Source organism: Labrus bergylta, chromosome 5 (genome assembly GCF_963930695.1).
Source record: "Labrus bergylta chromosome 5, fLabBer1.1, whole genome shotgun sequence".
Lineage (NCBI taxonomy): Eukaryota > Metazoa > Chordata > Actinopteri > Labriformes > Labridae > Labrus > Labrus bergylta.
Genome location: NC_089199.1, coordinates 22,638,721 through 22,660,587, shown reverse-complemented (window position 1 = coordinate 22,660,587; position 21,867 = coordinate 22,638,721). Strand labels below are relative to the sequence as shown.

The following is a 21,867-nucleotide window of genomic DNA, read 5'->3' as shown; positions in this document are numbered from 1 at the left end:
TGAAGAAATATTGCAGACTCTGACAATTCTGTCTCTCATCATGAGCAAACACATAAACATAGATTATAACTGGAGGAGGAATATTACTTGAGGCTGCAAGTTTCAAAGTTAGTGTTAAGGCTGTATGAGATTAATATGAGGGTACTTGGCATGACAAAGTTTGGGAACCCCTTGACCATTAGGTTGTAGTTAAATCATAGACTGTAAATATTAATATCCTGGTTAATACAAGACTGTTGCCATTTCAATTCTGTCCGCTGGGGGAGGAGGGGGCAGTGAGACCTGTACAAGCGTCCAATCTACCACACACTGAGGAGACGAAGAAGAAGAAGAACACACTCACGCCGACCGAGAAAGTGGTGGCAGCTAACGAATCAACTTCTATGAATTAAAATACAACACGACACGTTATTTAAGCGAGCTGTTTATTTTCTGACCCCTGCGTGTTGTCTACACTGAACATAGGCAGCCGTGTGTCTTTTTGTGAGTGTGAGTTTCGTGTCCGGTGTTGGCTTAGCTGTTAGCATCCAGCGCAACAAGGTGACGTCACAGAGAGGACCAAGACTTCGTTTCATGTCGTCGTAGTTTGTTTTTTTTCTCCTTCATGTTGAGTCACCTCTCCGCTGCTCTGCTGCTTCCCCCCCGCCGTCTGCTCTCGTCCTCACCGAGGACTCTAACCGGAGCCTGCAGCCTCCTCCGGGGCAGCAGGAGGATGGAGCCCGCCGTGGTGAGGTGCCTCCCCGGGGAGCCCAAGCTCACCATCTCCTTCCGCCTGGACGGCAGCAACAAACACATGCTGCGGGACCAGGACGAGGCGCTGGGTAAGGTCCTCTCCCGGATCTCCAACAACATCGCTAAGGGTCAAGGGAAGGCGAAGAAGAAGACGAAGAGGATAAAGGGGCAGCAGCCGTCGTGCGAAGCCCCGGAGCCCACCGTGGTGAAGCTGTACTGCGGCGGCGGCGGCGGCGGCGAGGTGGCCGACACGGTGCTGAACTCGGAGGCGTGGCAGGACGGAGCCGTGCTGCAGGTGGGGGACGTGAAATACTCGGTGCAGAGAAACGCGCCCACCTTCACCAACGCGGAGCTCCCGGCGTCCCTGATGGCCGAGTTCCCCGTCTGCCCCAATCTGGAGCTGGAGTTTGGTAACCTGCAGGACTGCGAGTTCACATGGCATAAAGAAAACACCCCAAACACAAGGTCCGAGTCCAGTCAAATCTTTATTACACAGTCAAAGTTTATTACAGGTGAAATAAAAAGAATTGTTCATGTAGGGGCGGCTGCCTCTCAACCGGAAGGTCGAGGGTTCAATCCCCAGCTGAGCAACATGTCCGATGTGTCCTTGGGCAAGACACTTAACCCCGCATTGCTCCCGCTGCTTCAGTGGCGGTGTATGAATGGATTAGTGTTGTACTTGACTCTCTGATGCACGTCGCTTTGGATGAAAGCGTCTGCGGAGTGAATTGTAACGTTGTAACATATTGGCATGCAGTGGCGAGTCTAGAGTCCACTGGAGCCAAAGGCAAAGCTTAGTTAAGGGGTCCTCCAACCAGCTTTCAAAAGGGCGATGAGAGCGAATGCTGTCAAATGTGGCTGTGTTTCCTACTGTCATTGGAAAATTTGCACATTATGGGTCGCTGCTTTAGTGCAAATGTTGTGCGGCCCTCTGCGGCCCTCTGCGGCCCTCTGCTGGTCTGGGGCCCCAAGCAGTTGCCTGCCTTGCCTGTTGACATGCAGCGCCTCTGTTGGCATGGCACACAAATCAATATCAGAACTTCAAGCAGCTAAAATTTCTAATTTGTCAATTGAGAAATTCCAGTAAAGGGTGTTTAAACTGGTAAACAGACTGATTATAAATGCCTCTATATGAAAGTTTTACGAGACCATCAGGGAAAAGATTGATTAATTTCAGAGTCCGGGAAGAAATGAGGGGACTGGCATTGAAAAGTAAAAGCAAATGCAAGAATGAGAGATGCACTAATAGATTGATTGATGAAAATAACAGGTACTTGTAAAGGGTCGTCAGCGTTATCCTTTCTTCTCTTCTCTTCTTGTTCTCGTCTTAGCCCTGAAGCTGCTGCAGAAGCTCCAGCTGAGGACGGCGGTTGGACCGAAGTGGGATGCGGGAGAGTCCACGTCCCGTCCAATCAGGACATCGGCCACAGACTCAAACTGCGCTGCACGCCTAAAGACGGAGAGCGCAGCGGCCAGGTCAAAGAGCTGATCTCTGTGGGAGCCGTGGAGGCAGGACCGGGAGTCTGCACGTTCGACAACAGACACGCGTACACGATCAAAGAGGCAGAGTGGCCGTCTGCGAGGGTGATGTCATACAACATCCTCGCTGACGTCTACGCCCAGACGGAGTTATCCAAGACGGTGCTTTACCCTTACTGTGCTCCGTACGCCCTGCAGCTGGACTACAGGCTGAACCTGATCAAGAAGGAGCTGGCCGGATACAACGCTGACGTCATCTGTCTGCAGGAGGTCGACAAAGGTAACATGGGATGTTTGACAGATGGAGTCGACAACAATGTTTGAGTTACATGTAAATGTAACTAAACACTCTCATTGTGTCCAGATTTCCAATGTGAGGCAACTTTTATTTATTTAAAGTTTTTCCGAGCTGATTCCTTTTGAGGTTTCACATTAAGGAACCCATCACACAGAGACACACAAATATCTGGGGGAAAGTACTGCTGGGAGCGCTTGTGGAGCGGGCTATTTAATAAGTGGGAATTTTTTTTTTTTTTTTAGCTTTGCTCCCTGATGAGAAGGGAGAGAAATGCCGAAGGTAAAGCCTCCTACTTGATTTGACTTCGGCCAAAAGACACATTGATGAGCACTGCGACTCCGCGTCTTGAACTGAAAAGTTACAAAAAAAAAGTTAACTTTTATGCACGCTGAAAAACCAGTAGAAAAATCTGTCGTGCAGCAGCTTAGAAGAGCGCCCTGCATGTGCACTGTACCACCGGAAAACAATGGTTTTCAATTCAAATTCAAATTCAAATAACTTTATTTATCCGTCAGGAACTTAATTTGTGTAAAAGAGCATCAGTGCGCATACAGCTAGACACAAAAACACACACATACAAGTGGCTGTGTTATGTGTTGTCCTTTTAGTTTTGTTCTCCTGTTGTAGATTGCTGGCGATGCGTCTGTGTGATCGGGTCCTAAGTCTCTTCATCAAAGATCATCCATCAATTTTTGTTCCTTTCCTTTTTTTTTATCATACACACTTTGTGGAGGGGCTTGAAATGTCTAAATAACTGACAGATTGCTAAATGCTATTAATGCCAACATGGAAACATGAAATGCAGTGAAGAATTGGAAACTGGCTTCACAAATTAAACAAACCCTACATGGAGCTGGTAGTGTAATAAGCTGCTACTGCAGAGACTGAACCATGACATCTTTTTGAGCAATACAGAAACCATCACCTCCCTCATGTTAGTTCATTTACAGAGTTTCATCTTTACTTTCTATAAAGCCTCGACGAGATAACCCCTCCAAAAAGTTCCTCTCAGAAAGAGTGAATGTAATAAAGGAAATAACATCCATGTAGTCTCATTTCTGACACTTGTACAACATGCACAGTCATCGTTTTGTTTATTTTTTTGCAGAAATGTCAACACATAAAAAAAAAAAAATAATAACCTTCATGTAAGTTACCGTAACATGCTCTCTGTGTGATTCTACTCTCCGACTCTTCTTGTGCTCTCTGGACTCTTCAGCTGTGTTCACAGACAGTCTGACTCCGACTCTTGATGCCTTCGGTCTGGACGGCGTTTTCAGGGTGAAAGACAAGCAGCATGAGGGACTCGCCACTTTCTACCGAAGGTCAGGTCTGCAGCATTTAGATAATTAGTATCAGATAATAATTTATTCTGTGTTATTTCAGTGTTGTATGATTTAATGTTTCCATACTGACATCAACAACAGCAATTGTTCATTTTATCACAGCTGATCGTCAGTAAACAAACATCCTCTCTTTTCCCTCCACAGTTGTATATATATTTTGTAACAGCAGTATTTAGTTGATGTGATGGTAAACTTTTATAATCCAGGATTATGTTTTTCGGGACATTAAAGGTTACATCATGTTGTCTTTTCAGGTCAAAGTTTAAGCTGCTGAGCCAACATGACATCATGCTGAGTGAAGCGTTGTCCAGTGAAGCCCTCCACTCTGAGCTGCTGGAGAGACTTTCTGTGAACAGCGCTCTGAAGGAGAAGACTCTGCAGAGGTCCACCACCCTGCAGGTACGACTCTTCACCTGCTGTGACTGCTTTGATCCCTTACAAAGAGGGTTAAGACTTCTTGTACTCTTGATCCTCAAACTGGAATTTTTGAAATCCAAGTCGGTCCTTTAAGCAGTTTTTACAAACGCACTCCACAAACCGCCGGTCATCCATACCGCCCTACTTTTTTCTACTCTTCTCTTGGGGTGACTTTGAAAATAACGAGCCAACCCTAAAGGCATCATAAAGGACAAACCCAAAACGTGCCATGTTTCCTGAAAAATCCTGTGGATCTCAAAAGTCAGTTCAACTCAGTTTTTGTATAATAAATAATAAATATAAATTTAGCGCGTAGCACCGCTCCATGGACGACCTCGGAGGTTCAATCCTCTGCTGGAAGTCCTCCATTTTTGCCCTTTGTTAACATGGTTGCGTTCTCCTTCTTTGTTTAATTTATTATGGACTACACTGAGTCGCACTGCTATGACATCAGTTACCAAAGAGGGATATCATTGGCTGTTGAAACGCAGTCAGGATCAGAGTTCATCGTACCAAACCGGACCGCTTGGTGGAAACGACTTTGGTCAGCTTTGTGAATCTGACTTTCTGAACACCGATTCGTTTCTCTGCAGGTCAGCGTGCTCGAGGACTTGAATAAACCAGACAGGAAGGTGTGTGTGGCAAATACACACCTGTACTTCCACCCTAAAGGTAAACAAACTCCTTCCTCTGTGTGGAAACTCCTGAGTCAGTGAGATGAATTGTACTGTATTTGTAAGAACACACATACATAAAAAACTGGCTTAATTTGTTTTGTAGGAGGGAATGTCCGCTTGTTCCAGATGGGTGTGGCTCTGAAACACCTGAGTCATGTGATCAGGGAGGTTGCACCTGGAGCCCCTCTCATCTTTTGTGGTGACTTTAACTCCTTACCAAACTCAGGTAACATTATATTCTACACTAATGCAAATAGAAGCAGCAATCCTGTTCACTCTTTTTCATTTAGTGAAGTTTTAAAATGCTGGTGTCACTACAACCCTACGACTAATTAAATATAAGAAACCACTTCTTGTCATGACGCTTGCCTAATGTTGTCACTGTGCATCTCCTCTTCCTGCGTGCAGGCGTGTTCCAGCTGCTCAGTGAGGCCGAGGTTCCTCAGCAGCATGCCGACTGGAGCAGCTCGGGCCCGGAGGAGTCCTGCAGGATGGAGCTGCTCTCTGACTTCCCCCCGCTGCTGAGCGCCTGCGGCCAGCCCGCCTACACAAACTACGTCGGAGGATTTCACGGCTGCCTGGATTATATCTTCATACAGCCGGACAGCATGCAGGTACTGACACCTCTTCTGAAACTAATCCCCTGGACGTTAAACATCACAGGGTGTCAGATTTTATTTGGGAGTAAGCACTGGCAGACGATCATGATGATTTTGAGGATGGTGCATATGTTGATTGTGTCTGTGCAGGTGGAGCAGGTGATTCCTCTGCCCAGCCACCAGGAGGTCACCACCTACGAGGCTCTGCCCAGCGTCGCTCATCCCTCCGACCACATCGCTTTAGTCTGTGACCTGCGCTGGAACCCCTGACCTCTGACCTCACACCATCTGGACTTACAACACAGGAGAGCAAGACCTTCAGTCGCTGCTGAAACCACCACTTTGACTCCTGATTTCTTTACGTTTGGATCAAGTCTTGAGCTGTGATAGAGTTCCTGTATTAAAGAGAGAATCAACATCTCACAACGAAGAAGTGTCTCACATTAAATTTTAACTGAACTGTTGCGAATATGGTCAAAGAAATAAGCAATGTCCATCACTGATATTCAGTGTATGTGTTGTATCAGCAAAAAGTAATGAAATGCAAATAGAGTTTTTTTTAAAATACTTGCTTTTTTGCCTAATAAGTTGTTCAGTTCTTCTGAATTTCATGAGTCAAAAATGAATCGACAGCATTAAAGGTCATTTAAAGGTGTTATAAATATCGGTGACCTATTTATAAATCACGTCACTGGTTTAGGGTCACATTTAAGTTGTTTTTGTTGAAGCCCGTTCCTGTAGTTGACATTTTTATTTTATTTTTATGAAAGTAATTCTGCCATAAATAGCTAAAAAAAAAAAGACTTTTAAAAACACATTTAATCCAAATTATTTAAAGAAAGAAAGTATGTTTTTATGACAAGTCAAATTTAAGATATTTTAGCTTCCACATTTGAAAAGATCTTTAATTATTTGTAAATGTGGTGATGAAGTGCATCGTTTCTCCATCTTCAATTACAGTTTAAGTTCCTACGGCACGGTGTCTCCATGGAAACAGCGTCATGATTGGATTGCGAGTCTGAAATCTATTCGACCGTCATGTGACCCATGTGACTGATAGTTCAAAGATTTTATTTTTTTAATTCTCGGAAAAATGTCAATTCAGTGAAATGAGTTCAGCAGCTTCCACCTCCAGTCGCCACGCTGTTTTAATTCGATTGGTCAGGAGTGTCGAGGAGGCGGGGCTTATGGACATACCATTGTGTCATACGATGGGGGTGCGAACAAATATTACAATGAAGGTTGAGGAGTGAGTTGGACAGTCGTGACTATTCAGCACATTTTCTAACCCTAACCCAAGAAACACAAAAGAATAAAAACAAAACATGACACGTTGTTTTTGGATTTTTTTTGTCGGATTTATGATTTACAGTACATATTTTAACACCCCCGAGTCAGTGACAGAACTGAGCAGCCGACCGTCAAGTCAGTCAGTGTTAGCGAGCAACGACGGAAATCAGGCCATGTCGCCTTCAGAATAAAAGTGCAGACACCACTTTTTCATTTTTTTTATAAAAGTACTTCAACAGCCTCCTGAACCAGAAATGGAATATGTGTCTACGGTAATACTTTTAATACAAGTATTGAGCATTGCAGTGTGTAAATGATTGTGATTTAAGATCTATGAGTGGTATATTGGTGAAAGGGTATGAATGAGTAGGTGGGTAAAAGCGCTTCGAGTTGTCAGAAGACTAGAAAAGCGCTATATAAGCTCAAGACAAGTTTTTTTTAATACATTCTGACTCTGGTGAGTCTTTCAAAAAGCAACTTAAAACTTTTATGATTAGACTGGCCGATGGGGAATCATGTCCACCTCGTCTACCTATTGATTAAGATTAAGATTAACTTTAAGCAAGGGGAAACTTCAGTTTTTACACTCTGTAGTCATGCAACACACACATAGGCTGAAATATACACACATGCACAAACAGGATCCTATGGACATGCACCTAATGGAGAGATGTCAGGGTTACAGGGCGGTCCCCGGCAGGCGCTCCTGGGCTGGGTCGTGGGGAGGGGGTTTGGTGCCTTGCTCACCTCAGCAGTGCTCAGGAAGCGATCTGGCTTCACCTCTCCAGCTACCAGACCAACTTCCATATTTGATCCGCACCGGGACTTGAACCGGCGACCCTCCTGGTTCCCAATCCAAGTCCCTACAGACTGAGCTACCAAAAGTGATTTATTTTATCGTAATGTCGGTCAATTAACTACTACTCGTTTGTTCTGGTTCTTATTATATGTGTACAGTTGTTTTTTTGTTGATGACCTTTGTCTGTGAAAATTTCTCTATGAATAAAATGTACTTACTCTGTATCAAATTTAGTGCGCTTTTATTTTGAAACGAATGACCGGATGTTGTATATCTCGCCTTATCTGACTTGACGCTGCGCGGCTTGACAGGAAACCAAACACGGAATTGGGGATTTGAACGATCTTACGTGTCATTCCCCGAGTGTCAGTGATACAGAAAACCCCCCCGGTGGAGTCGTCAGCAGAAACGTATCGCTGTAAGTTTTCTTTATTTGCATTCACACACTCTGAAGATAAAACGCATCATGTTCACCAGTCAGCCAAACACAGCGCGAGTGTTTATTTAAGTTTAGCTGAGACGAGTTAGCTCCAATCTCTGTGGGTTCATTGTGTCAGAGTTCAAAACATAAGCACAGTTTGTTCCTGTATTTATCTGAAGCTTAGCCTCAATCATGTGAGCATTCATTCATTAATTGTCTCTCAGTTTGTTTACGATGGAGGGTTAGGGTGCTTCTGTGACGCTGAAGCGGCTCAGTTAGCTTCTGTTTGATGTTCCTGCTTTTATCAGAGTTTCTCCTTTAATGTATCAACACCACACAAAACTAGTTTAATACACGTGTAGTTACAAAAACATGACAACCAGACCTCCCTGAAGAATGAATGGACTCTTTTCTGTTCTGACATGATTCATTTGATGTCATCAGATTTTCTGTTTCAGTCTTTTTTTTTTAAAGCTTCTTGGTCTGAGATTTTGAGTTAATTACAAAGAAGATTAAATCAATATAGCAAATCATTTAAAACATGTATTTTCCAGTCCTTTCAGATACTCCTGGCTGTGATTTCATAATGATATTCAGGTTAAACCAGTTTGACTAACCTGCTCATCTGACTCTTTGACCCATAGAAAGGATGGAAGCTGTTGTTTTTACAGGTTGTGTGAATGTTGTCTCTATTCAGGTGATGAAAACAGACTTTGTATTCTACATTTTTTTTTTTTTACGAGTTACAGATTAAAGAAACAAAATAAACAGCTTCACCGTGTGTACGTACTTCAGCCTTACAGAACACAAAGGGATAAATATAACAAGTATGGTGGTCAGGTTATTGTACCGTAAAGAGTTTAAGGGGCCGCTGAGGGCCCTGGACCCCCATGGTGGTCAGGTGGGGTGGGTCGGGTTGTGCAGTGAGTTGAATAGGAGAAGAAGACCTGAGAGTGTGAGTTGGTGTGTGTGTGTGTTAGAGGTGGGAGAAAAAATCGATACAGCGTAGTATCCAATGTTTTATTTGGCGAGTCAAGTATCAATATTTTGTTATTATATTAGTAGCAAATATGTTTTTTTGTTTTTTTTAATTGCTGAAGGAGTTGCACAATTCATTTTGAAGAAATTGTATTGTTAAAAATTAATGTTCAAGTTCGATTAGACTGAAATACTGTCAGTCCAGATTGTGAGGAGCATGCAGCCTTTTACAGGGTTTGACTTTGACCCCAGTGCTGGTCAGTCTCTGGGCTCGACTCCCGTTGTGCGTAGACATAAAAAAAAGCTGAAGTCCGATGACGACACTAAGAATGTTGTTCTTATTTGACAGAACAGTTCTTCAATTAGTTTCATTTTGTGGACATAATATGCAGTTTAAGAAGTAAAATCACAATATATTGTATCGCAATTCTCAGCATATCGCAAAATGTGACTCGAGTGTCATGAAAATATCTTATCGTGGGGCCTCTGGTGATTCCCACCCCTCCTGTGTGTTGATGTGAAGGAGTTGAGAGAGGTACAGAGGAGCGAGGTTATGGACGGCCTTGGAGGTGAAGAGAAGAATCTCAAAGTCAATGCGATATTTAACCCGAGAGCCGATGAAGCTGCTGAAGCTTGAAAACAAACGCTGATGTCTGCAGATTGAGCGCATACCAACATGTCACACGTGTTGTTTCTATGTTGCACCGTTGTGTTGCAGGCCGTGGTTAAGTTTGGAGCGTCTGCAGAAAGTACACAGGACTTAAAAACAGGACGAGATGATACTATCGTTTTAACCTTTCTAGAAGCTTCTGGTTCACAGCTTCAGAGCAGATAGCAAAGTAGCGTCATGATCCATCAAAGAAACGAATATGTTTCCTGTAAAGGTATCTCTGCCTCCTTCCTCGGTCACCTTGACTCTCCTCTCTCCTCTCAGGCTGGTCACTGTCTCGTCCTTGATGAGCTGTTGTCACCCTGGTAACGGTTGCTAACAGCGAGAAGAAATGAAGGCCTTGATCCTTGTCGGGGGGTACGGGACCCGGCTGAGACCGCTCACCCTGAGCGTCCCTAAACCGCTGGTGGATTTCTGCAACAAACCAATACTACTGCACCAGGTGGAGGCTCTGGTCAAGGTACGAAGGGTTCCAATCAAACAGAACAGACCAACAGGGCCGTGTCCTCACTGCTCACACGTGTTTGTATTTTCTGTGTTTTTATGTGCACAGGCCGGGGTGACTCATGTGGTTCTGGCGGTGAGCTACATGTCAGAGCTGCTGGAGAGAGAGATGAGAGTCCAGGAGGAGAGAGTATGTATAACAAGTTACTACAGCTCTGATGATACTGCTGATGATGACGATTTGTTTATTTGTTAGGATCCTCATTAGCTGCAACCTAGAGCTCAGCTATCCTTCCTGGGGTCCACATTTAAAAAAAAAACTGAAAATAAAAGATGATGATGGGTTTCTTTTTGGAACCAACTTTTTATTTATTTTGAACAAAAAGCAGGTGTACATTATCTTGTACATTTAGTAGATGCAATTCATTGCTCTGTAGAATTATACGCATAAGAGAAAAATGAACAACATTACATTGCACATATACAGTACAATTTTCTTAAACCCATAACCCTCCCCTTCCCCTCTTAAACCCATAACCCTCCCCTTCCCCTCTTAAACCCATAACCCTCCCCTTCCCCTCTTAAACCCATAACCCTCCCCTTCCCCTCTGGGTTTCCTCTGAAATGTACAGTGCAAGAAAGATATTTACTGTAAGTCAGGAAAATAAATATTTAAATAACTGAGTGAACACAGTTCATGGTATCACATAGAGTGATTAAAAAAATAACAATGGTGAGATAATAATTTAGGATGGTTTTGATGCTGATTAGAACTTTGAGGAACAGCTGTTGATGTAGTACAAAACAGGTGTGTTTGAGTTATTGTTAGAAATCTGATCAATTTAAACCTCCAGGCCGATTCTTTATGAACCATCTACTCTGATACTTCTGTGATATAACAAAACAAGTTTTTGCTCTGTTTTCTGTTTTCTCCTCAGCTTGGGATTCGTATCTCTCTGTCTCATGAGAAGGAGCCTCTGGGGACAGGTGAGTTTCCCTCCACTGCAGACCGATACAGACACGCTGAAAATGGTGTTAAAATAGTGATATTGTTAATCACCAGAAAACCAAAGATTCAATGTATTACAATGATACAGCACCACAACCATCAGAGATACAGATTTCTTGAAGATTAAAAAACAAGAAACTCTTTCTCTGAATTGAAAAAGTCCATTTTACAATTGTGATATTATACATTTTATGTCTGGATCAAATGTAGTATTTAAGGTAGTGTAGCTGCACTGTTTAGTAGCTGGACTCTGAGTGAAATATATTCATTCAAATATTTAATAAATGTGTGTTTCTTGTGCAGCTGGTCCCCTGGCGTTGGCTCGAGAGCTGCTGAACATCGACAACGAGCCCTTCTTTGTCCTCAACTCGGACGTCATCTGTGATTTTCCCTTCAAAGATCTGCTGCAGTTTCACAACAACCACGGCAAAGAGGGAACCATCGTGGTGAGAGAGAGAGAGAGAGAGAGAGTGTTTAACCTGATTTGTTCTGTGCACATGATGGATTACCTGCAGGAAAGTTAAGAGAGAAGAAAAGAGGGAAATCTTTAGGCCTAAATACGGGGAAATGAATCAATCAACAGACGATCCAGACAGCCGGAGAGGAAAGACGATATTCAGACTCAGAGTAGAAGATGAAAATGAGACAGAAAGTTGGCGTCATAAAGTCTAAATGAAAAAGAAAATGAAAAAGGAAGTTGGATTTAGACACCAATTGATTATGAAATGAAAGCTTGTTCCTGAAAATAAATTTAAATCTTTAAGTTAAAAAAAAAAAGCTTAATTGCAGAGTATACATTTTTATAGTTCAGCAATATCCAAAGCTTCTGTATTAGTGTGTGTTCACAAGTGTTTGTGTGTGTGTTTGTGTGTGTGAAGGTCACACGGGTGGAGGAGCCCTCTAAGTACGGCGTGGTCGTGTTTGAGACAGACAGTGGCCTGATACATCGCTTCGTTGAGAAGCCGCAGGTGTTTGTGTCCAACAAGATCAACGCCGGCATCTACATCTTCAATCCCAGCATGCTCGGCAGGATCCAGGTGAGTGTCTCCCTCTCGCACACGTGAACACACAGAAAGCCTCGAGCGTGCACTTGACGATGTGTTTTTGACTTTTTTTCTGTTTGTGCAGCTGAGACCAACGTCCATAGAGAAAGAGATATTCCCCGTGATGGCACAGGAGGGACATCTGTACGCCATGGAGCTGCAGGGTAACTTTTATATGTACTAATTAAATGCTTTAACTGTAATGGGCAATCAACACATTTCCTTTATTTCTGGGTGCAACTTAAACATATTTTCATTATAGTTTGATCAGTCTATTAGCTGACAAATTAACTCACTTTAATTAAATGATCAAAATGAAGCGACCACCAGCATCAACCTGATCATCTTACTTTTGTAAGAAATGAAACGAGCACATTTAGTTAGAAGTGGAAATCTACCTGCAAATGATGTCAGCTTGTCAGTGATTTTTTGTTGTTTATGTTAGAGACAAAGTAGTATTTAAAGGACCAATCAGTAAGATGTGTAGTGAGTGAAATGATAAAGTGACCTTACTATATGATCAGACATTAAGGAAACATGCTATGTTGAAGTGCTGGCTTCTCTGACAACAATGCAGCAGCCAGTATGTCCTCCTTCTAACTTTAGATTCTGGTCCTGAATGATCTGGATTTGTTTGGACCAGAGAAGGTAGTCAGTTTTAAGGCACCCCCACACGGCCGTTTTGGACGCCCCTCGGTTTGTCAGATATGAGAGCAGTTATCAGGTCAAACCAACAGGTGTTGCAGCGATGGAAGCGGTCAAGAGAACTGGTTCAGATAGAAGTGATTGTACCCGAGGAGGAGGCAGGGGGAGACCGCTCTCGCCAATAATTTGAATTTGGACTGTAGTACCAATTTTAAACACTAGGTGTCACTGTTACATATTGCTCCTTTAAGGAATGGAATTTGTGAAATATTTGTGGGAAATTGACTCGTTTGCTTGCTCTGGCCTCACAGCTCAAAGTGCCACCAGACGTAAGTGTTTGGGTTTTTCTTTCACACCTAAACTTGTGTAGTCTTAGGGAGGAATGGTTTGTAGAGCAGCACCGTGACAAAGTAAACAAAACATGACATTTAAAAGCTGCTGTAAAACCTCTCCAGAGATTTCAATCAGGTGCGGTGCTACACGTGCCACATGCTCATTGCTCTCTGGGAGCGATCAGCTGTGATTGAAGCAGTGAAATCCTCTAGCTGAGTTTTTTAACCTCCCTCCTGTCCCATAGTTCAGAATGATTCTGTCCCAGGACGTAGTGGCTTTTTTCCCTTTAGAAAACTGAAACTATATACTATCTATCCTGTGGTGAAACATTGTGCAGAACAATCAGCGGTTGACAAAGAACACAACTTCATAACTTGAGTCAAAGTTCCCGGTCAAACATGACCCCCAATACAAGTGAAAGTTGGAAAATGTCAGCAAGGCTTTGCAGGGAGAGAAAACAATCACTTTTCAAACATGGACGTAAGATATGTTCATGGCTGCATCCATCATCCTTACCACCACTAAATGAACTGCCTGACTTCAGAGCACAGGTAGCGAGTAACGAGAACATTCATAGAAATGTAGAGTAGTCAAACATTATCTGTTTTCAAATGTAGCGGCGTCAAAGTCACAAGTAAATAATAAAACTCAAGTAAAGAAGTGATGATAGAAATGTGGACAATAGCCTCCCTACATGGGGGATGCGACACAATAGCTAGGCCATCCAACACCCGAGTAACAGGGGTCTCCTTTTTAGACAGTAGTCGTAAAGTCACCCTGTTGTTGGAGGTCTGTGTGTGCTGATCATGGGACCTTATGCTTCAATCCTGTTGTAGATCACAAGGAAGCTCCTTGTTGTGTGTCCTTGTTTCCACATTAACTTAATGATCCCTCTGTCTGTATCTCTGCATGCTGTCTCTCTGTCTCTCTGTCTCTCTGTCTCTCTGTCTCTCTGTCTCTCTGTCTCTCTGTCTCTCTGTCTGTCTGTCTCTCTGTCTCTCTGTCTCTCTGTCTCTCTGTCTCTATGTCTCTCTGTCTGTCTGTCTGTCTCTATGTCTGTCTGTCTCTCTGTCTGTCTCTATGTCTCTCTGTCTGTCTGTCTGTCTCTATGTCTGTCTGTCTCTCTGTCTCTATGTCTCTATGTCTCTCTGTCTGTCTCTATGTCTCTATGTCTCTCTGTCTGTCTGTCTGTCTGTCTGTCTGTCTGTCTCTCTGTCTCTCTGTCTCTATGTCTCTATGTCTCTCTGTCTGTCTCTATGTCTCTATGTCTCTCTGTCTGTCTGTCTGTCTGTCTGTCTCTCTGTCTCTCTGTCTCTATGTCTCTCTGTCTGTCTGTCTCCGTGTCTCTCTGTCTGTCTGTCTGTCTGTCTGTCTGTCTCTCTGTCTCTCTGTCTCTATGTCTCTATGTCTCTCTGTCTGTCTCTATGTCTCTATGTCTCTCTGTCTGTCTGTCTGTCTGTCTGTCTCTCTGTCTCTCTGTCTCTATGTCTCTCTGTCTGTCTGTCTCCGTGTCTCTCTGTCTGTCTGTCTGTCTGTCTGTCTGTCTGTCTGTCTGCAGGCTTCTGGATGGACATCGGTCAGCCTAAAGACTTCCTGACGGGGATGTGTATGTACCTTCAGTCTGTACGACAACATGCTCCTGAGAGGCTACGCACAGGGCCCGGTTTCCTCGGCAACGTTCTTGTGGTGAGTCGCAGCACCATTGGCGTAGGGATTACATGTCACCCTAACCACAGAACTGTTTTAATTACTGTCTGTCCTCGCTCGCCTCTGCAGGACCCGACAGCGCAGATTGGAGAGAACTGCACCATCGGGCCGAATGTCACCATCGGTGCGGGCGTGGTGGTAGAGGACGGGGTGAGGATAAAGCGCTGCACGGTGATGAAGGGAGCGCGGGTTCGATCGCACTCCTGGCTGGAGAGCTGCATCGTGGGATGGAGCTGCTCTGTGGGCCAGTGGGTGAGTTAAGGGCAGAGGTCACCTTGTCGGGACCGTTGACTGTAAATCCAGATGGACACGCCTCCTGTTGTACAAAAGTGAAGCCGAAATATTCTCTGTCACAAATTGTGCTGGTGACGTAATTTGGATGCTTTTTCTCTGCCCTCAGGTTCGTATGGAGAACGTGACGGTGTTAGGGGAGGACGTGATCGTGAATGACGAGCTCTACCTGAACGGTGCAAACGTCCTGCCTCACAAATCCATCAACGACTCGGTCCCAGAGCCACGAATCATCATGTAGCACGGGTTGGAGGACAGAAAAACCCAGCGCCTTTTTTTATATATGAACTCTGTTAACCACCCAAACTGTGCCAGAGAGAGAAAGAGAGACAACAAACAGGCGGGTGACGTACAGAAAAAGGAAGAAGAGAGTTTAATTTTCCTTTTTCATCCTTAGTTTGGACTCGTTTTTTAGCCCTGCTTCGCTGCATCTTCCATCAGTAAGCCAAACATCAAATACTAATGTTCTGAATGTGGCAGTAAATGTGTTACATAAACACTGCTTTAATAATTAAAAAAAGGAGAGGGAGGGGGCTGATATAGCTGGGCTGGTTGTCTGTAGAAAGGTGGAGGGAGTCATGTGAAGTGTGGGATCAGAGGGAGGAACTGTTAGACTCACTATGCATTTACAGCTGAGGACGGGTACAGAGTGTTCAGACTTAATCATGTCAAGGCGTGTTTCAGAGACTGGAAGACACAGAACTTACTTATGAAACAAAAAGCTGTGATAGTTAGCTGTGATAGTTAGCTGAAGCTGCGTTTTGGCCTCTTGGGGGCAGCAGAGAAAGCTGAAAACAGAACATCTAATATAAACAGTTGCTATGGTGATTGTTTAAAGGTCACATATTATGCAACATACACTTCACCATGTTTTTCTAACACTAATATGTGTCTGTAGTCGGTCTACAAACCCCCCAATTATGAGAAAAGTCCATCCTCTGTCTTTTGCCTGCTCCACTTTATAGAAAATGTGTGCTCAAACAGGCCGTTTGGAGATTTTCCCTTCATGACATCACAAAGGGCAGTAGCCCCTCCCCCAGGTGGGTGACACTCCCACAGCTAGGTGTTTGTTCTGCCCTCTGAGTCTGCCTTCTCAACGTAAACAATAGGACATGGAGCGAGAAAGCCCGAGTACACCCAAGCCCTTCCAGAGAGGGGGCGTGGTCAGACACAGCTCATTTACATATTTAAAGGTACAGACACAGAAACAGCCTGTTCTGAGCAGGGCTGAAATAGAGGGGTTTATAGGCATGATCAAATACAGAATCAGAGTGGATTTAGAACAAGAAACTTCGCAGACATGTTTTGAGGAGCTCTGAGACTTATTTAAACTGGTTGAAGAGGAGGATGATATGTGCCCTTTAATCAAAGTGATGTTCATTTAAACATCCTGTGAAAAACATTCTCTGTCATTTTTGTCATCTTATGAATGTAATTGATTAATTTGTAGAAGAAAGACGAATATTAATTAGTGCGGCTTGAGTTAGTGATCGATCATGTGTCGACTGTGTCAACTTTATGGTTTTCTGTTCTTTGTTTATGCATGCAAACAGTGCACTTCAAGGCCAAGCTGGTCACTGCAAAACATGAACAAAATGTAGCGAGCAACAAGTTTCTCATGTCCGATTATAGATTTTAGAGTCAGACAGTTGGGCACAATCTGGGAAATAGACTTCTTTTTCTGCTATGACTCAAACATACATTAGCCCTGTCTGTTGATTTAAGTCATCCTTTTGGTAAAAAAATTGTTCATTTAAGGTCCAATGGGAACAAGGTTAACGGTGGGGAATGCAATTCTAATCCTAAACCTTTAAAGTCTGATGAGTGTGCACTGACTACGTATCTTGTGTTTAACTCTGTAAATAGGAAATAACATGACTAAAAACCAGGGACTGAACAGAAGTACAGCCAGTCAGGAGCAGGGACTGTTTGTGCATTGCATTCTAACCATTGTTACTTAAACTCTCTACAGATATCTCCATATAAATACAGAACCTGACAAGACTTTTGTTGTGTTAGAAATGTTCTGGGATACATTTGTAGTCCAATCACATTTCAGCAGGGTTTGGATGTTTGCAAGACAAAACAGTCTGCACGGAGAGTGAAAGAAATTCATCTTCTAAATCGCAGTTTGGGAACCAATAAGCGATCATCAAACCCCAGTGTATTTTTAATCTCTTGAAAGAAATATCTGCATATAGGTGACATTAAAAACCTGATTGCAGACGTATGTCTCTACCTCAACTCTTCTTGCATCTCAAGTTGCTAGCTTGACTGCAAACAGAAGTGGAAGACTATTTCTTGTCATCAAATACCTATACAGAAAACCCGGTGTAGGGTTTTCCATCCCTCTGTTGTCAGTCAGTCTAGTAACATTCAAACGATATTGATACCTGGTTCGTTAACACATGGAATATAATAGAAATCATAGGCACTTAATTACCATAAATTGCAGACAAACCCCTGCACACGGTCTAAGTCAAAACGTTTCATTGTGCAGTTTAGACAGTGTCACCTCCTCTGCTGCCCCACAAGTGACATCAACGCACGGCAAAAGGACATGAGAAATGTCGTCTTATACATTTGAAAGGAGCATAGCTGCTTGCTCAGTTTTGCTCTCAGCAGCTTTTGGTTAAAAACATCACTTTAGATCTATAGCTTTGTTTCATTTCAAAACTATAGATAATTGACATTTGGGATTGTATCATTTTAAAACACATTGAAGTATTGAATATTTTGACACCCGTAGCCCCCAGAGGTGAAATCTTTTTAAGATGATAGCTGATGGGTTCTCTAACTTCTCCAAGTTACACCATGATAATGCTGCCCTGTAACGGCAGACACTCAGCATGACGCCATCTTTCACTTTCTTTAGTTAACTGTTAGAGTTGTTTCCCTTGCAGATGTGTACACATGTATTTGTGGAGGAGCTTCTGACAGAGAACTGCAGGCAGGGGTATAATGAAGTCATCAACCAAAAAGAAGTGAAAACCTTGAAAAGTTTAATGCTTCTGGGGCTTGTCACAACATGAGATCTTTATTTTCTGACCTCAGTAGCTTAGCTACATATGCATATTTTACATTTGACTTGTTACTGACCAAGAAAACAGTTGAAATTAGCTACTGAGGTTCCTCTGAATGGAGCAGCTCCACGTTGTTATGCAGTAAGTGTTAAACAGTATTAAGAACTCTGAACATGTTTAAGCTCTGGTTGATTGAATGAAGTGAATTCTTGTAATGAAGTCTTCTTCTTTTTTAAAGAGAATAATATAATCTGCTGATCACATTCGTCTTGTCTTGTTTCTTATTTTGTAATTTGAACATTATGACAGCATTTTAGCTTCACACCTGAGCTTTTATGTCAGATGAAAATGGCCGCCATGACACATCAGGCTTATGAAAATTAAAGGAGCAGTATGTAACTCTGACACCTAGCGTTTAAAATGACTACTGCAGTCCAAATTCAAAACATATGGAGAGAGCTGTCCCCCCCAACCCCTCCTCTCTAGAGTCGATGTGCACACAGATTGCCGTCTTGCAGACACTGAAGCTTCAGTGTTTATCCAGCTCTGCATCGGTCTGAAACCATTCTGTGTTCTCACCTCTCTCCATTTTTCAAAATCGCCATTTTGCCATAATAAGACTAAGACGATTAATTCATGGGATGAACCAGATAACAGTTTTATTTACACTTAAAGTTCATTTCACACACAAATCATATTATTCAAAAACTTTCTTTATTTAACTTACTTTGTCTATATACAGGGATTCTCTAACTTTTAATACACTTTGAGCCTGCAGTTAAGTATTAGCATCGCTGCCTGTGAAATGACCCTGAACACCTGCAGCCAGATAAGTAAGAGTTATAACTAAGATGAAGTTACACTGAGACATAGATAACATCTCTAATAGTCAAAGGATCAAGGACAAAATCAGGATTCTTATTTTCATCTCATAAGGCAAGATAGAGCAACATATTCTGAGCTATTTTAAAAAAAAGGTAACCTTAGAAAATTACTGTGAGTGCACAGTTAAATTTGAACTTCAGAGGGATATATCAAAGAGCTGCCCAGCTAAGGCCCAAAGATGCTTTGCCATAAGCCTGAATATATTGGGACACTGGGCTGTTTCACGCTTACAGAGACTTTTAGTGGTGAAATCTTCAGTGGGAGTTTGTTCAGTGTGCCAACATATGGAAACAGTCTCTCAGTGAAAGTATGTCTGAAGGTGTGTAGGAGTGTGTTGGTATCAGGATCCCAGAATGACAGATTTCCTCTGTTGAAGTCCAGATGAACTCTGATCCTCTGTGGCTTCATTTTGACTGAGAAAACTCTGTCAGGGAGCGGTGGAGAGTATGTATGGTATTGTCCTTCTAAGTAACACAATGCCCAGCAGCCACGTTGTATTTCTCCCTTCTTTCGAACAGACTCCTGTATCACACCTACTCCCCAGTTTCTATCATTTATAACCTCAGCTTCCCAGCTGTGACTCCCAGAGTCAAAGCCCTCAGAGCTCAGGACACAGTGGCAGAAATCAAACCTCTCTGGATTATCTGGAAGCTTCTGTCTGTCTCCATGACTCACTCCGGTCAGATCTTCAGACAGGATGAGGTGTGGATGAGCAGAGTTTGGATCCAGAATCACGGGAGTGTAGGAGACAAACTCTTTCATCTTGTTCCAGATGTTGAAGCTCAGGTTGCCCAGGTGTTTGGCCTCGTCTATCAGAGCTCCTGAGACCAGTTCTGGATCATCCGGCAGGGGGAGCTGCTGGACTCTTTTCACTGCAGCCTTGTAGTTCTTCAGGAATGAGACGTCATCAACTCTCAGCTCGTCCTCTGTGGCTCTGATTGTGTTTGAAAGAGCTGCTCTCTCTCTGTTCAGAGACTCAGTCTTCTCCTTCATCGTCTGACTCTTCTGTTTCTCTTCCTCCCTCAGAGCAGAGATCCTGACCTCCTCTTCTTCTTGTAGAAACTGGTGAAGCTTCTTAAACTGCTCCTTTATCTGAGTCACTGTGTTTAGTGTCTGGACCTTAATATGATCTCCTGTCTGATCACAGTTTGCTTTCACCTTTTCAAAGATCTTCAATTTTTCTCTTACAGGTTTCAAAATGTTTTGTAGCTTCTCTCTGTGGTCCTTTGCAGCTTCATCAATTGGTCTGAATTTGTGGTTGTTATGTTCTTTTGAATCTCGACAGACGACACACACAGTATCCTGATGGTTGAGACAGAAGAGTCTTATTTTCTCAGAGTGCAGACTGCAGAGGGCCTCAGCCTCTGCTGAAGCTTTCTGATCTCTCTCCTGTAAGAAGGCCTCACACAGGTTCCTTAAAGCCAAGTTACGAGGTGGATTACTCAGTAAAGAGACTTCTTTACAAACCGGACACTCGTGCATTGGTTTCTCTCTCCACCATCTTTGCAGACAACCTTGACAGAAACTGTGAGTGCATAACAGAACAACTGGATCTTTGAAGATGTCCTTACAGACAGGACAGGAGAAATCGTCGCCTGTTTGAGAAAACATTTTGCCTGAAGCTGAAAAAACAGACGTCAAAAAAGGAGGAAGTGAATCCAGAAAGTTCCTTTAAAGTTACTTTGACTTGGAGTCGTAGCACCTCAAAACCTCTCGTTTATTATCTGGAATCGGCAGGTTGAAGTGAGAACAGTGCTCCAGTAATCCTAGTCTTTTCCCAGTATTTCCTATGGTGAATCTCTTGGATTGACAGGCACAGAAAGTAGCAGAGTCAGATATGTTTCAGTCGATGCCAACAACTGAGGAATGAGGAACACAAAGAATTCACACCCATCTGATGCCACACCTTCAGAGTTATGTCAGCTTTAAAAGTGAAGTAAATTTTTATATTTGAGTTCATTCATGTATTTAAGTTTAAGTTAAAAATAAGTTTACACAATTTTTAGAATGAACTATTTACACATTTGAGTTTACAAAGTTAATATTGATATATTTACATCTTTTATATATTTTCAGTAGCACCTAGTAACTGCGGTCAAATAATATTGAATCTGCCTCTGCCTTGAGTTTAACCATCTTAGTCTCTGATTGGCTAACGGTGGGACATGTGATGAGTAAGAAGGAAGTGTTGTTTTTTTGTTTTTGTTTTTAACAAGTTTTATTACTAAAATTAATTTGCAAACAATGTGGCTCAAATTGTTTACAGTATTGTTAAGGATCATGTGCTTACAAATCTACAAAATTATATTACAATAAAAAAAAATAAGAAAAAAGACAAAGAAAACAAAATAAAACAGAATAAACAAATAACAGTAATTAAATGAGAATAAAGCTAAGGAGTTTTTTTGTAGTTCATGTTCTTCAATAATGTTGAAAAGTTTGACTGCATTACCTTTTTTTCATAAAGTTGAGGGCTTTGAAAAACATAATAAATTTGTGGTGAAATATATTAAGGTTTCATTGGACGAGCCCCCTAATTATTACGCTCCCCGGATTGCTAGGGGATGCGGGGATCGTTGCTCAAAGATGGATGGCCAGTCCTCGCCTTTACTTGAGAAGTTTATGAAAAAAAAATTCTGTAAACAATGTCAGCACTCTTGTCAATCAGATTTATTTACAGCTGTTCAGATTCACTAACTGTGTTTGTGTTTTACTCAGGATTAAAATCTGGATTAATACAAAAAATCTGGTTCATTGAGAAAGTCACACGGCTGCATCATT

The 21,867-nt window shown here is 42.6% G+C and overlaps 3 protein-coding genes across 3 annotated transcripts; 2 read left to right on the top strand and 1 right to left on the bottom strand.

The window, feature by feature from the left end:
• Window positions 1–309: 309 nt before the first annotated feature.
• On the top strand, window positions 310–6,877 carry pde12 (phosphodiesterase 12). The gene is made up of 8 exons (XM_020627650.3): window positions 310–1,197; window positions 2,064–2,491; window positions 3,729–3,834; window positions 4,110–4,254; window positions 4,866–4,944; window positions 5,053–5,175; window positions 5,358–5,563; window positions 5,699–6,877. The coding sequence occupies exons 1-8, from the start codon at window positions 605–607 to the stop codon at window positions 5,816–5,818; spliced, it is 1,800 nt and encodes a 599-aa protein (XP_020483306.2). The 5' UTR covers window positions 310–604; the 3' UTR covers window positions 5,819–6,877.
• A 1,050-nt stretch (window positions 6,878–7,927) lies between these two features.
• gmppb (GDP-mannose pyrophosphorylase B) lies at window positions 7,928–18,464 on the top strand. The gene is made up of 10 exons (XM_020630722.3): window positions 7,928–8,055; window positions 9,971–10,166; window positions 10,260–10,340; window positions 11,089–11,137; window positions 11,463–11,605; window positions 12,038–12,196; window positions 12,288–12,366; window positions 14,739–14,866; window positions 14,957–15,139; window positions 15,288–18,464. Exons 2-10 carry the CDS (start codon window positions 10,038–10,040, stop codon window positions 15,417–15,419), a joined length of 1,083 nt encoding a protein of 360 aa, XP_020486378.1. The 5' UTR covers window positions 7,928–8,055; window positions 9,971–10,037; the 3' UTR covers window positions 15,420–18,464.
• A 787-nt stretch (window positions 18,465–19,251) lies between these two features.
• LOC109981791 (zinc-binding protein A33-like) lies at window positions 19,252–20,697 on the bottom strand. The gene has a single exon (XM_020630748.3). The coding sequence runs from the start codon at window positions 20,695–20,697 to the stop codon at window positions 19,252–19,254; it is 1,446 nt and encodes a 481-aa protein (XP_020486404.2).
• Window positions 20,698–21,867: the final 1,170 nt, after the last annotated feature.